This window comes from Dermacentor variabilis, chromosome 9 (genome assembly GCF_050947875.1).
Source record: "Dermacentor variabilis isolate Ectoservices chromosome 9, ASM5094787v1, whole genome shotgun sequence".
Taxonomy (NCBI): domain Eukaryota; kingdom Metazoa; phylum Arthropoda; class Arachnida; order Ixodida; family Ixodidae; genus Dermacentor; species Dermacentor variabilis.
In genome coordinates this window covers 108946929-108958719 of record NC_134576.1, presented here as the reverse complement: position 1 = coordinate 108958719, position 11791 = coordinate 108946929, and the positions used below count along the sequence as shown (strand labels likewise).

Below are 11791 nucleotides of genomic sequence, written 5' to 3'. Positions count from 1 at the left end.
TGTTTTTGTTTGTTTCTTTCGCTTTTGTTGTCGGCCGCGCCGTACCTGACAGGTGATTGAACGATCGTGTTTGCCGCTCGTATCGCGCTGCGCGTCTCGCCGTTGTATTTTCTTTTTCGACGACAGCGGTTGCGTGGCTGCGTCACAAAGCGGCCCAGTTTCTCGCCAGCGGCAAGTTGCGTTTTGCGCTCCTGCGTAGTCGTGAATAACTTCAGTGACTGAGTTTCAAATCAAGTTGCACCAATTTGCTTCACTAAATTATTTGTGCGCTGGCAGATTGTCGCGTTATCTAAGAGGCATTGTTCAAACTTTTTTTGTAAAAAGATATTTATTAGAATTGAAATATTAGTTTAGCTTTTCGCCAACAGGTGACAGGACAACTGAAAAGTGAAATATTTTATCACACATTGTTGTCAATTTTTGAAGTGCACGTTTATTTGTGGTGCAGCTACTGAAGTGTGTGATAAAGCCGTGGTTCTTTTGTTCGCTCAGCGCGACTTGGCAGCTCCCAGTGGCACTGACATCATCAGTATTTTTTTGCGCTCTCAAGAGGAGGTTTAGGTTGTGGTCTGTCGCGTTGTCTTCAGGTTGTCGACCGTACGAGCAAGAAAGGTGAAGAAACCGAGTGAGCCAGCGTCGCGGCGTAAGTGCGGGTCCTTGTTCCGGTCATCGACGCCGCTGCCACGCGACCGTGCGACCGTCATGCCAGCGCTGGTGGAACGTCCCAAGATGAGCATGGCCATGTGGGCCGCGCTCAAGAACCACATCATGCGACAGCGCGAGAAGAAAAAGCAGGAACAGGAGGCCGACGCTGCCACGGAGCGGGTACGACGCGAGCGGGAACTGAAGCGTCGCCAGGACGCAATGACGCTCGAGGAGATCCGCGACCAGGTGCAGCAGTCGGAGAAGAAGCTGGTCACCCTCAAGGAGGAGAAGCACCAGCTATTCATGCAGCTCAAGAAGGTGCTGCACGAAGATGACACCCGCAAACGGGCTCTCGTGAAGGAGGCCAACGAGATGGCAGCGCTCAACCACCAGTACCTTCAGCAGCAGCACCACAACGCCGCAATGCAGCAGCACGCTGCGGCAGCTGCAGCGGCGGCTGCCGCTGCCGCGGCGAGCCCACAACACCTCTACATCCAGGAAATGAACCGTGCGCACTCAATGTACAAGTTGGCGCAACCAATTCCGCAGAACCCTAGCGTACTGCATCGCGCACCGCTCAAGAGACCGCTGACCCCGTCTCCTCCGCCTCCGTCGTCGCAAGCCGCGACATCGTCGTCTTCCCAGCAGCAAGCGACACCGCCTCAGTCGGGCTTCTCGCCGCAGCAGCCCTACGCGTACAAGGCCCAGATTCCCGGGTCGGCGGCGTACGGGGCTCCGAAACTGATCCCGGCGTACGCGCCGGGCCACGGCCCCATCTACTACGCACACGTGCCCGGTCAAGGATCCGTGCCAACAGCCATGGCACCCGCCGCGCCCGTGCCCTATCCGGCATATCCGACGCCGCAGTTCCCGCACCACCACGCCGAATCGGCGGCGGCGGCCGCCGCTGCGGCAGCTGCCGTCGCCAAGCAGCAGCAGATGGTGGCCACGCACAACTTCCACCTCGCCCACCAGCAACAGCAAGCCGCCGCCGCGCAGCAGCAGCAGCAGCAACAGGCTGCTGCCGCTCAACAGCAGCAGCAGCAGCAGGCCGCTGCTGCTGCGGCGGCGGCGGCTGCCGCGGCCGGGTATCCCGGAGGGCCTGTGGTTCCCCAAGCCCTGGAGCCCCCGCACGGACTGCAGAAGCCTCGCTTCCACGACGAGAAGTTTTACGTGTCCCAGCCGTCCATGGTCCCCATGCGGACACTGGCCTCGTCTGTGACGCAGTCGGCTGCGCTGGCGTTGGCCAGTCCGCAGCCGAAACCCTCGTCTTACTTGACGGCCGCTCAGCAGCATCACATGGCAGCGGCCGCGGCGGCCGCACAGAGGCACCCGGGCTATCCAGGTCAACCGACGCGGTTCTACTGAGGAGCGGCGCAAGTGCCCGTTGACGTGACTCGTCGGTGAAAGTAGCGCTTGCGGGCCGGCTAACGCATGGAAGGCATGGGGTGCCCAGCTGGTACGCACAAAGCCAAATGGCCACCTGCATTGCAGTACTTCTGTTGAGGTAGTGAGACACTACTACGCGGAACGCCATTTTGCTGCCTCTGGTGCACAGTCATTGGTGTTCATTTACAACGTTTGTTGAGGGTTTAAATGCGGGCTTGTCGATGCGCAGCTTTAAGCTTATGTAGACAGGCCCCCGAAGCATAGGTAGCAAGGTTTTCTTGCACAGGGCCTGCACAGAGGTTGATATCTAGTTTGAGCTCTGCAGTGCGCCAGGTTGTGCCACTTGCACAAGGACATCCATGTCACATTAATTAGGCACAGCCTAATTACAGCAGTAAAGAAGCGTTAAATAAATTACGACAGTAATTTAAAGAAATCCACGACTAGCTGCAGCAATTGGACCAAAAGTCTTGCAACCTGTTGGAACAGACACTTTGACAGGTATAAGACAGGTGAAGACAAATAATTTTGTGTGCGCACAATTACTTGAACCGGTGATGGGTTTCTGCCTGTTCGGCTATAGTGACCCAGCTTGGTTACTTCTCTGTCCACCTTGGCTCCTTGATCTGTGGGAACGGCATACCTCAGTGCTGCCCCTCAGCCTCGGCTACTAATGGGCACTCGTGAATAATGTGTTAATGTATTTCCATGCAGTTTATGCTGTCTTCAAGCATTCAGGAAGTTGTATGTTGTAATCATTTACGCTGCCAAACTTGGCTTTCGTGCTAGTGATGCAAAGTTATAGATTATGAGAAACCAGGAACTGCATCGTGAAATAGAGGCTGGAAATGCAATTGTGTTTCTAAAATTGTTTGCCCTGCAGCAACTATCAATATGGGTAGTTGAGTCATTATCACACTGTTGATAGTACAAAACTATGGACAGTACTATAGGCAGCACACTATGGATAACCTAAAACCACATGACATACCCACACAAACGCTATGACGTAAACGTGATGACATTTCCCTGTACCCACCTGCATGAAATGAGCGTTACTTGTGGTCAATTATCGCAAAATTTATGGAACTATCACTAGCGAAGAATTTCAAAACCATTGTTGGATAGCACAGTTAATGGTGAAGTATCGTAATGTTATTGATAGTACTATTGATAATGCTATTATCGATAGCTTTTGTTATACTATCGATAGTTTCATATAGCGAAATATATTAATGCCATCAATAGCCTTTTGTTGCACTATCAGTAGCTAACTTACTGATCGTTTTGAAGCACTGTTATACAGACTGTCAAGCTTGGTGAAATAAGCATGTACGTTGTGTGGCATGTTTTTGTCAGAAATCTATAAAGAGCTGTGAAGTTTGTAATGGCTGAAATATCCAGGCACGTAAAAGCTTTAAGTCTGCCATTTGAGGTAACTCTGGCTGCTTTTAGCTTGGCTGGTCTCTGCAAGGACATTGAAGTGTGCAGGAAAGCAAAACACTTCAATGTTGCAAGTGTGCAAAGCAACTGTGATGGTTTGCTGTCATGTCGGGTTGTGAGATAGATACGTGCCTCAGAACGTGCCCACTGCTCCCATGCTCATATCGATGTCATGTAGTAGCGCCACATTTGGTCAAGTACTTGCAGTCGTGTACTGAAATGGAGAGTTGGTCGCACCTGAATCTCAGTTATTGTTTTTTTTTTTTTTTTTTTTCAAAAGTGGCATAAGCTTGCAAAGCGAGGATGGGAGCATTGTTGGGAGCCTCGGTGGTGGAGGTTAAAGTGCGGCAGTCACGGTGAAGTTGATGTGTAGTTTAATGATGTGCAGTCTTACTTTCATACTGTGATGCATTGCCTGTTCAGAGTGGGGAATCGTTTCATGCTTGAAAGCAATCATAATCAAGGTATCAAAGTGTTGCCATTCTGCAACTCTGTAAGCTGCAGTAATGTTGGTTCAGCAGAAACAAATCTTTTATTATACTTGCTGCTCCGGCAGTATACCTATATATGTAGGTTTTAACCACGAATGCTGTATATTCTGGGCTACTTCATTCTTCTCTTGCGTGCAGTCTCAGTTAGGAACCCTGCAAGGCTCGTTCACGGGTGGAACAAACTTGCTTTTCTCCTTGTGTTGTCTCCAGTGCTAGTGTGGCGAAACTGGTATGACGACATACGTCTTTTTCTACCTTAAAGGCTGGTTTACTGCTGATTTCAAGTTGAAAACTACCGTTTAACATCTTCCCTTGCTGTTACGTTTGTTGTTGGTTATTGTGAAGTATTTCTATACATTGTTTTTACCTTTTTTTTTTTTGTACTGATGGTAGGTACTTCACAGGCTGTGCATTGTGCAGATGTGTATTTTGATAGTAGTGGTTCTAACATTTCAGTAACATGCCTCTACAATCTGATGTTAACGGTTCTTGATATTTTAGGTGAGTTCCCTATCCAGGCCAGTAATATTCTATTGCGTGTTTATCATTTATTTATGCACAAGCAAGGTATGCATTGTGTACTAGATGGCAGTTTGATGTGTTAGGCTATTGCTTTATTCGAGTTGGTTTTGGATGTCCCCAAAAATGCTTTTTTTTTTTAATCCAGTGTACATGTTTTGTACAGAGCGTCAAATGTTTTAACAAGCCGCTCGTGTAGCGGCAACCAGCAGGCAGCTTTTGTAACACGTTCTTTTGCGTTATAACAAGTGCTTGTGCTTTGTTTGGCAATAGCAAGGCTGGAATTATTTTTCGCTACAATCCCAGAGCAAAGGTTTCTGAACAAGCACTCTATCATCTTACTACATCACTTGCTGCATTCACCCTTTATGCTAAGGTAGCACCACACCTTCTATTGTGTTCAAATTTTGCACAGTGACTGCATATTTTGCTTGCTTAGTATTATTCATTTCAGACATTTTAATGCCAAACTCAATCATTGGCAAGATGCTCACCTAATTCTGGCCTTGCCTTGTAACTTCCACGCTGAAGAATGTGACGTGTTCACAATCCAAAAATTTGACACACTGAGAGCAAAATGGCTAGGCAAGACTCTCTTGTTCGTGTATGTCGCCAGCCGGACTTGCCCGGCAATCTGTTGGAACTCCGCAGATGCGGCGGGGCTTTGAGGTCCGTCCCGCTCATTTCACGCGGGGCAGTTTACTTTCTGAACTGCATCTCTTGTTGCCACTGCTTGTTCGTGAAATGGGCCTGCAGAGTGGCACCGATGTAGTGGCCACCATTTGCACCTTGGATCAGATGGACATGGGCACGGATTACTTTTTTTTTTTTTTTTTTTTGCTGCGTTACTTTTGGCAGTGACTTCTTTGAGTGGCAAAAATTGGTACTGATCCAGTCATGCTCAGCATCTGTATTCTTTTTACTGAAGGCTGACATGTCGCAAGTAAAGTATTTAGCGATGAGCGCTCTGGGACCTAAGCACACCATAACTGACAGAATGTTACTGTGTATTGTGCGCATGACTGGACTCTGTTGGCTGTAACGATGCTTGCCTGTCATTCCAACCGCCGCACATTGCGAGGCCCATGGCAACAACGTGGTGTCTTGTTGAGTTGCGAGGGCAGCGTAATAAGCCGTAACTGCAAACTGGTGCTAACCTGTTTGTTCTATTTAGCATCCTTTACTGAAATGGGCTTTGTCCGCAAATAAATGACAAAGCTTAATCTTGGTACTGCCAGCCAAAAAAAAGAAAGTGAAAAGTGATTAAAATTGCAGGGAAGCAGTTCCGTTGTCTCCTGTAAATTCAACAATTAACGTGGTTCAAGCAGTATCGCAAGACTGCTTTAGCCATAGGTGAACATGGACTGTATATACATTTTGAAACTTATTTGGAGGAGCGCTAAGGAAAAACAACACAAGGGCACAGATTGTGTACACAAAATGTATGCACATATTCCACCGCGCAGTTCTTGTACCTAAACCCTCTAAAGACTGTGTGAAAAGGTGTACACGTGAACGAAATACCTCAAAATCAGAATTGTTAATAATGTTTAAAGGGACACTAAAGCAAAACACTAAATTAGCTTAAACAGATAAAGCATTCTATGAAAACTCTGTTTGTTAATTTCGGAATAATAGGTTGATAAGTCAAAGAGACAATAAAGGTCAAATTTTCAGTTTCTTAAATTTCGCGCTGAATTCCCAATGCTAGGATGCCACTGTGACATCAAGGATTTCATAGTTTTTTTGTTTCGTATTTCAGCCGCATTGGCCCAGCAAAAGTTCCCAAAAATTGCTCAAGGCAAAAAAATTGTGAGGAGCTGCTGTCTTAGGTGAAAAGCAAAACCACTGACAGTGCCAAACTTTGGCACTGTATATGCTCCACTCATTTGAATTGTTACATGTGTCAAGACCACCCGCAGTGCGTGCTGGTGACCTCTGTACTGTTAGCACTGCTGTAGAGGGGGCAGGGGGATAAGGCTATAGACTAAAGAGGGCTGTGTAGAAGGAGTGTATTTGGACATCCCACTGACGAACTTTCTGTTCTGGATGAGCTATACACAGCTGTTGTAGCGAAACGTTTTGTGCATTCTTTGCTGTCATAATGCCTAGTGAAGGCCTTCGTTGAGTGTTCTTTACCTTGTACTGTAAGTGATATCGTCACACCCACACTCCGGTGCATTTCTGTTTGACGTGCACAGAAATGTGCAGTAACTGATCAAGAAGAATAGAGAGGCTGTTGATGTTTGCGTTTGAAACAGCACCTCTGTTGGCCCTGTTGTAATGCCCGGTGAGTGTTGCAGCCTGTCTGCAAACGTGCGAAGTCGTCGTTGGGAGCCATACAGAAGGTGTCGCGGTTGTAATGCATGCTCCTGCACAATAAGTTGTAGAGGGAGCACCCCTCTGTGTTCCAGTTTCGCCAAGTTGAAACACCTAGTGAGAACGCGGTGGTATTGTACGTTTGTGTGTGATAGCGTCTTGCTTCTACTTGCTAGTTCTTCCTGTGTCGATCGTGCTGGGTGTGTTTGTAGTCGGAGCAGTAGAACAGTCTTTGTTGGCTATTTACCAAAAGTGTACAAAGGGGCGTTTGTAAGTAGAGACTTGAACGCTTTGCACTCACTTGCTTTGAATGGCGCAACTAGCTAGCAAGGTGTGCCTATCTCAAGTGGCATATAGTACGTGTTTGCTGATGCCCGCCACACTAAAAAAAACTGTCTGTATGTAAGCGCACATCTTGCAAGAGGCGTAGACAGCAAATGTGTTGTCTGTATGTGGTTTCAAAGAGTGTTATGCCATTGGAGTTGCATTGTCATTGTAATTGCTGGAATGTAAAGTAAAAGGTCTTCACCCCTTCTGTGTTTTTCTTGGTGGCAGCTCCCATGAAATTATTATTATTATTATTATTATTATTATTATTATTATTATTATTATTTTTAATATGTGCCAACTACAAGATCATAGAGTAGCAGAAATGCAATTCACCTAATGAATATGGCAGTTGCAATCTCTTGTTGGTGCCTTCTCGATTTTGCACTCAGAACAGCTTTCACCAGCACCTTAGTCACAGCGTTGCCATTTTTCTCTCTGATAGCAAACAAATTGTTGCTAGAACTGCTGCAGCATGCACATACGGCTAACGTTTTGTTTTCCATGCTGCATGCACATGTTATACCCATATGCAAATCCATGGGGCCCTGTGGCGACACAAACCAACAGCACGTCCCTACAACTTCTTTCCTAATTATTCTTTTGGCACAGTATGGTGCTGCCATCTGGGATCTCTAAAGCAGAGAGGGAAAGCTCTACATATCTGAAATTTTAAAAAGCATGTACATTGGATTTCATACGTTCAAAGACAACATACTGGTGTCGTGATGTCTGCTGCTTTCTCAATGCACAACTGGCTCTACGGCAACCTTGAGGGGAATGCTGAGAAGATTGCTGTTATGGATTTTTCGTGGTACTTGAAGGGAAAGAGCTCTTTTCAGTTACATTCTATCTTAACTGACGTAGCTCATACAAGTATACAAAAAGACTCCTGTCTCCTCAACGTCACTCCTGTTGTAGAATCATCTTGTTCTTGACTCCCTGCCTCTTGATCTCAAGGATTAAATTTGTCATGGCAAAAAAATAACAATAGAAATGGGAAAGCTTCATGCCTTTTACCGTAGTTGCCATTCGGCCCACTAAAGTCTACAACTGCTGGCTTCCTTTGGAGTAGTAGTAGTGGTGTTGGTGGAACTCGTGGTGAAATTGACCTGTTGTGTATGATCAGTGGCACTCGTCTAAAATTGTTGCCAGTAAAACCGCGCAAATGAGCCTAGCTCATCCGAAACACAGAAGGGGTTGAAAGCGCCACTTTGTTTTAGCCATCTTGCATCACAGTTTCTGCCACACACTCGCCTCTCTGCTGTAAATGAGCAAACTGCTCCGCTACCACACCTTTGTGCTCTTGTAATTCCAAAAAACTGTGTTGTGCGATCATGCTGGGTAAATGCTGTTTGCAACTGTGCCATGGACAGGCCATTGTTGAGCATGTGACTCGCATCGGGAGCCAATCATCTGGTTTCTGTGTTGCAAGAAAAAAAAAACGCGAGCGTCGTCTGTCACTCTCTGTCGCCTGCTAAACTACGGTCCATCATTCTTATAGGTTTTGCTTGGTTTTCATGTGTGTGCGATGACGTTGGAACTTTTCGGTGACTCTGCTGCCAGTGATTTAAATGTGTGCGTCTGTGTTTTTAGATTTGATCTAGCTTTGACTGTCTTGTGTGAGTTGATCGGTGACCTAGTGCCTGTTCCCCTTTGAAATTGACCTGTGACACTTCGATGTAGAACCCTCGTTGAAAGTGTTGATATCCGCTGCTGTTGTTCTTCTTAGCATCTTGCTGCTGTCTTCTTTTTCTCTTTCTTTTTGTTCCTATGAGGACTGTCAAAGCACTTCAAGAAGTTCAATGCTAGGTGATACTCACGGTGCTGTTGCAGAGTTATTGTAATATTTATCTTTCACATTCACTGGGCCAGCCTTCGAGTTGCTTTCTAGGAAAGGCTTCTTGTCTTGGAGTCGTTGATGTAGGTCTTGCCTAGTAAAGGCCTTGTTCAGTTCATTCACAACAGAGTCAGTATAATGGTACGATGCAGAGTATCCGCTTCATGCTCCAAGAGCTTTTAGACAGCTGAAGTTGTGCTCTTAAGGTTTATTTACAGTGTTCTCAGACTCAAATAATCATCAAAACAGAATTAGTGTTCATTGGAGTTCTTGGAACTTTTCTTTATTTAGCCTTCGCCAGACAATCATATCCTTCTGGCCAGTCTGCGACAGTGGCATGCGTTAGGGCTGCTTAGGACTGGTGCAAGAAGTAAGGTGTCAAAGGCAGCCTTGTGAATGTGAGAGATAGGCTTCTGCTTTCTTCAGAAAGCGACTAACATCTTAAGGCTGTGTCTTAAGCAAGTAAGCAGCTACGCTGCAGATTATGTCTTCTTTCCGTCAGCAATGAGTGCTGTTTGTAGAGAACTTCAGATAGAGTGTGTTGCCTTGTTGAAAAGGACTGGACAGCACTGTATTTTTTATAGGAGGAGGTGCCTGTGCTGCCAGTTTGTATTACAAGCTACTTAAACTTAAAAGGATTGCTAAGCAGATGGCACACATGACAAATGGTAGCACCGTCAGAGCCATAAACGCTGCTCTGTCCAAGGTGCGCTATTATGTATTTACTTCCCTTATGCAGAGAATTGAAGTGGCTTTTGTGGAAAGACGTTTTGCTTTTTCTTTTGCCTATATTAAGGCAGCCGCACATAGTGTTCGGATGTACTCTGTGCTAGCACATACCATAAAAACGAATTTGCACCTTAGTAAGGGACTGCTGAAGACACTGCTAGGTTTCTGGCGACGAACAGCAATTAAATTTTTGACGATCTGGCTTTGACTGTCTTGTGCGAGTTGATTGGTGACTAGTTTTAGATAGTATAGACATGAAGCGGCCTTCATGCGAAATTTTACGTTTGATGCAAGTGGATGCATCGAGAGAAGCTTGCAAAAATGTACGTTTTTGATGCCGAAACTGAGAGAAAAAAAAAAGTGCTGCCATTACCACTTGCCAGAAATGACGCGGCATGTTCAGAACAAGTGCAGTGAACAACGGCCGGTGCCTGCAGTGCGTTGATAATTTTGTAGGTCATGGTCTGTGATATGCGTCATTCACTAACCACTGGACGCCTGCATCATCTACTAATGTTCTATTGGCTGTTAGTAAAAAAAAAAAACTACTAGCCTGGCTGCTTTACCAAAGCACTATATACTATTTATTTATAACCACTTTAGCCAGATTTGCTAGGTCTGTCATTTTGTTGGTTGTCCTGTTAGGCTCTCTATCGAGTTGGTGCTAGCAACACACCTGGAACTTAATTTGGACCTATCAAGCATGTACAACAGACGTTTTCAAAGCACCTTATTGCATGACATTGCATTTGTTTATTATGACACCACTATTTATTTTGACTATATTGACAATGAGAACAGGCTCATTTTTTATAATGCATAATATTTCCAGGGCCACAGTGTAGGTGGGCCATTATGAAATTTTGCTGCCGCCACAACTTTACAATCGGGACTCAGCATTGCACGTGGGCTGCTCATTCACTGTAACTCGTTCGCGTGCAAGTAATCTTTCAAGTCATTCTAAGAAGCAGATAAATTCCAGGAGGCATGCACAGATATAACAGTCTTTATAGCCTGGAAAGCCTGAGCATTATCCAAGGCATCTGAAAGGATAGCACAAATTGCTTGAATAGAGCAAATTGCAAAAGTCTTGTGTGCCATCTTTATAGCGATCCTGTCAGACTGAGACGTGGTTGCTTTGACGCAAGTTCATAAACGCTGTTCACAAACATTTCGTGATCGCCTTTACAAATGTTGCCGGTCCACTTAGGAGTTCATAGACAATTATTGCCGAGTGGGCCTTCGAAGCCTCTTTGTTGCATTGCAAGCGTGGGCAGCACAGCTCGAGTGATATACGAAAAGACACGAATAAAAAAAGAAAATGCCACCGCTACCTTTCCATCATTCCCTTGTCTCCGTCGCGAAGCAGAGAAAGCTCAATCTTTCGACTCGGCGTCTGTGATTGCACCTCTGCGTTTTTTTGGTTGTGCATTCCCTAGCCGCTGATAGACATTGTTTCACCTTCCCCGTTTATTTGCGGGCTTCATTAACATTTAGTTCTTCATGCGGGACTGTTTCTTCCTGGACGCTCCGGAGTAGAGATGTTCTCGGCCTGTCTTTTTATTTTTCTACAAATAAAAACGTTGCCCCATCATGTGACTACGTTGCAGGCTTTCTCGTTTATTTCTGAACTCTGAGTTTTCCGTGCATGACTGTTACTTCCCAGATGCACTGGAATCTCTATATATGGGAATCGCTTAAACGGACGACCACCCGCATGGTTGGTTGGTTTGGCATTCACGCAATGCTTCTGCAATTCCTCTCAGTAAATGGAGCTACTGATAAATGGAACCAATTTCCCTGGTCCCTTAAGGTTCCGTTTAAGGACAGTTCACTGTGTTTCCAGTGCAGGTGTGATTCTTGCCTGTCTTCTTAGTTTTGTACAAATAACAGTGTCCTGTTGCTTGACCACGTTGTAAGTCGGACTGGACATGCTCGCTCGTAATAGTTGCCGAGCGTGCGCGTCTCCCATGAAAAACGTTTCCTGTGGGGTCCGGCACGTGATAAGACAAGACCACTTTGGTCGAGCCACTTCCGTGCCGTTATCGGGACAGATTTGTTGTATAGTCGGCAGGAAGGGCTGTTGAGT

At 46.0% G+C, this 11791-nt stretch overlaps 1 protein-coding gene across 1 annotated transcript; it reads left to right on the top strand.

The window, feature by feature from the left end:
• The first annotated feature begins 230 nt into the window (after nt 1–230).
• LOC142557265 (uncharacterized) lies at nt 231–11301 on the top strand. The gene has a single exon (XM_075668977.1). It carries the CDS (start codon nt 703–705, stop codon nt 2011–2013), a length of 1311 nt encoding a protein of 436 aa, XP_075525092.1. The 5' UTR covers nt 231–702; the 3' UTR covers nt 2014–11301.
• Nucleotides 11302–11791: the final 490 nt, after the last annotated feature.

Excerpts from the sequence above, each read along its gene's own strand:
- LOC142557265 (XM_075668977.1), top strand. The coding sequence starts at position 703 with ATGCCAGCGCTGGTGGAACGTCCCAAGATGAGCATGGCCATGTGGGCC.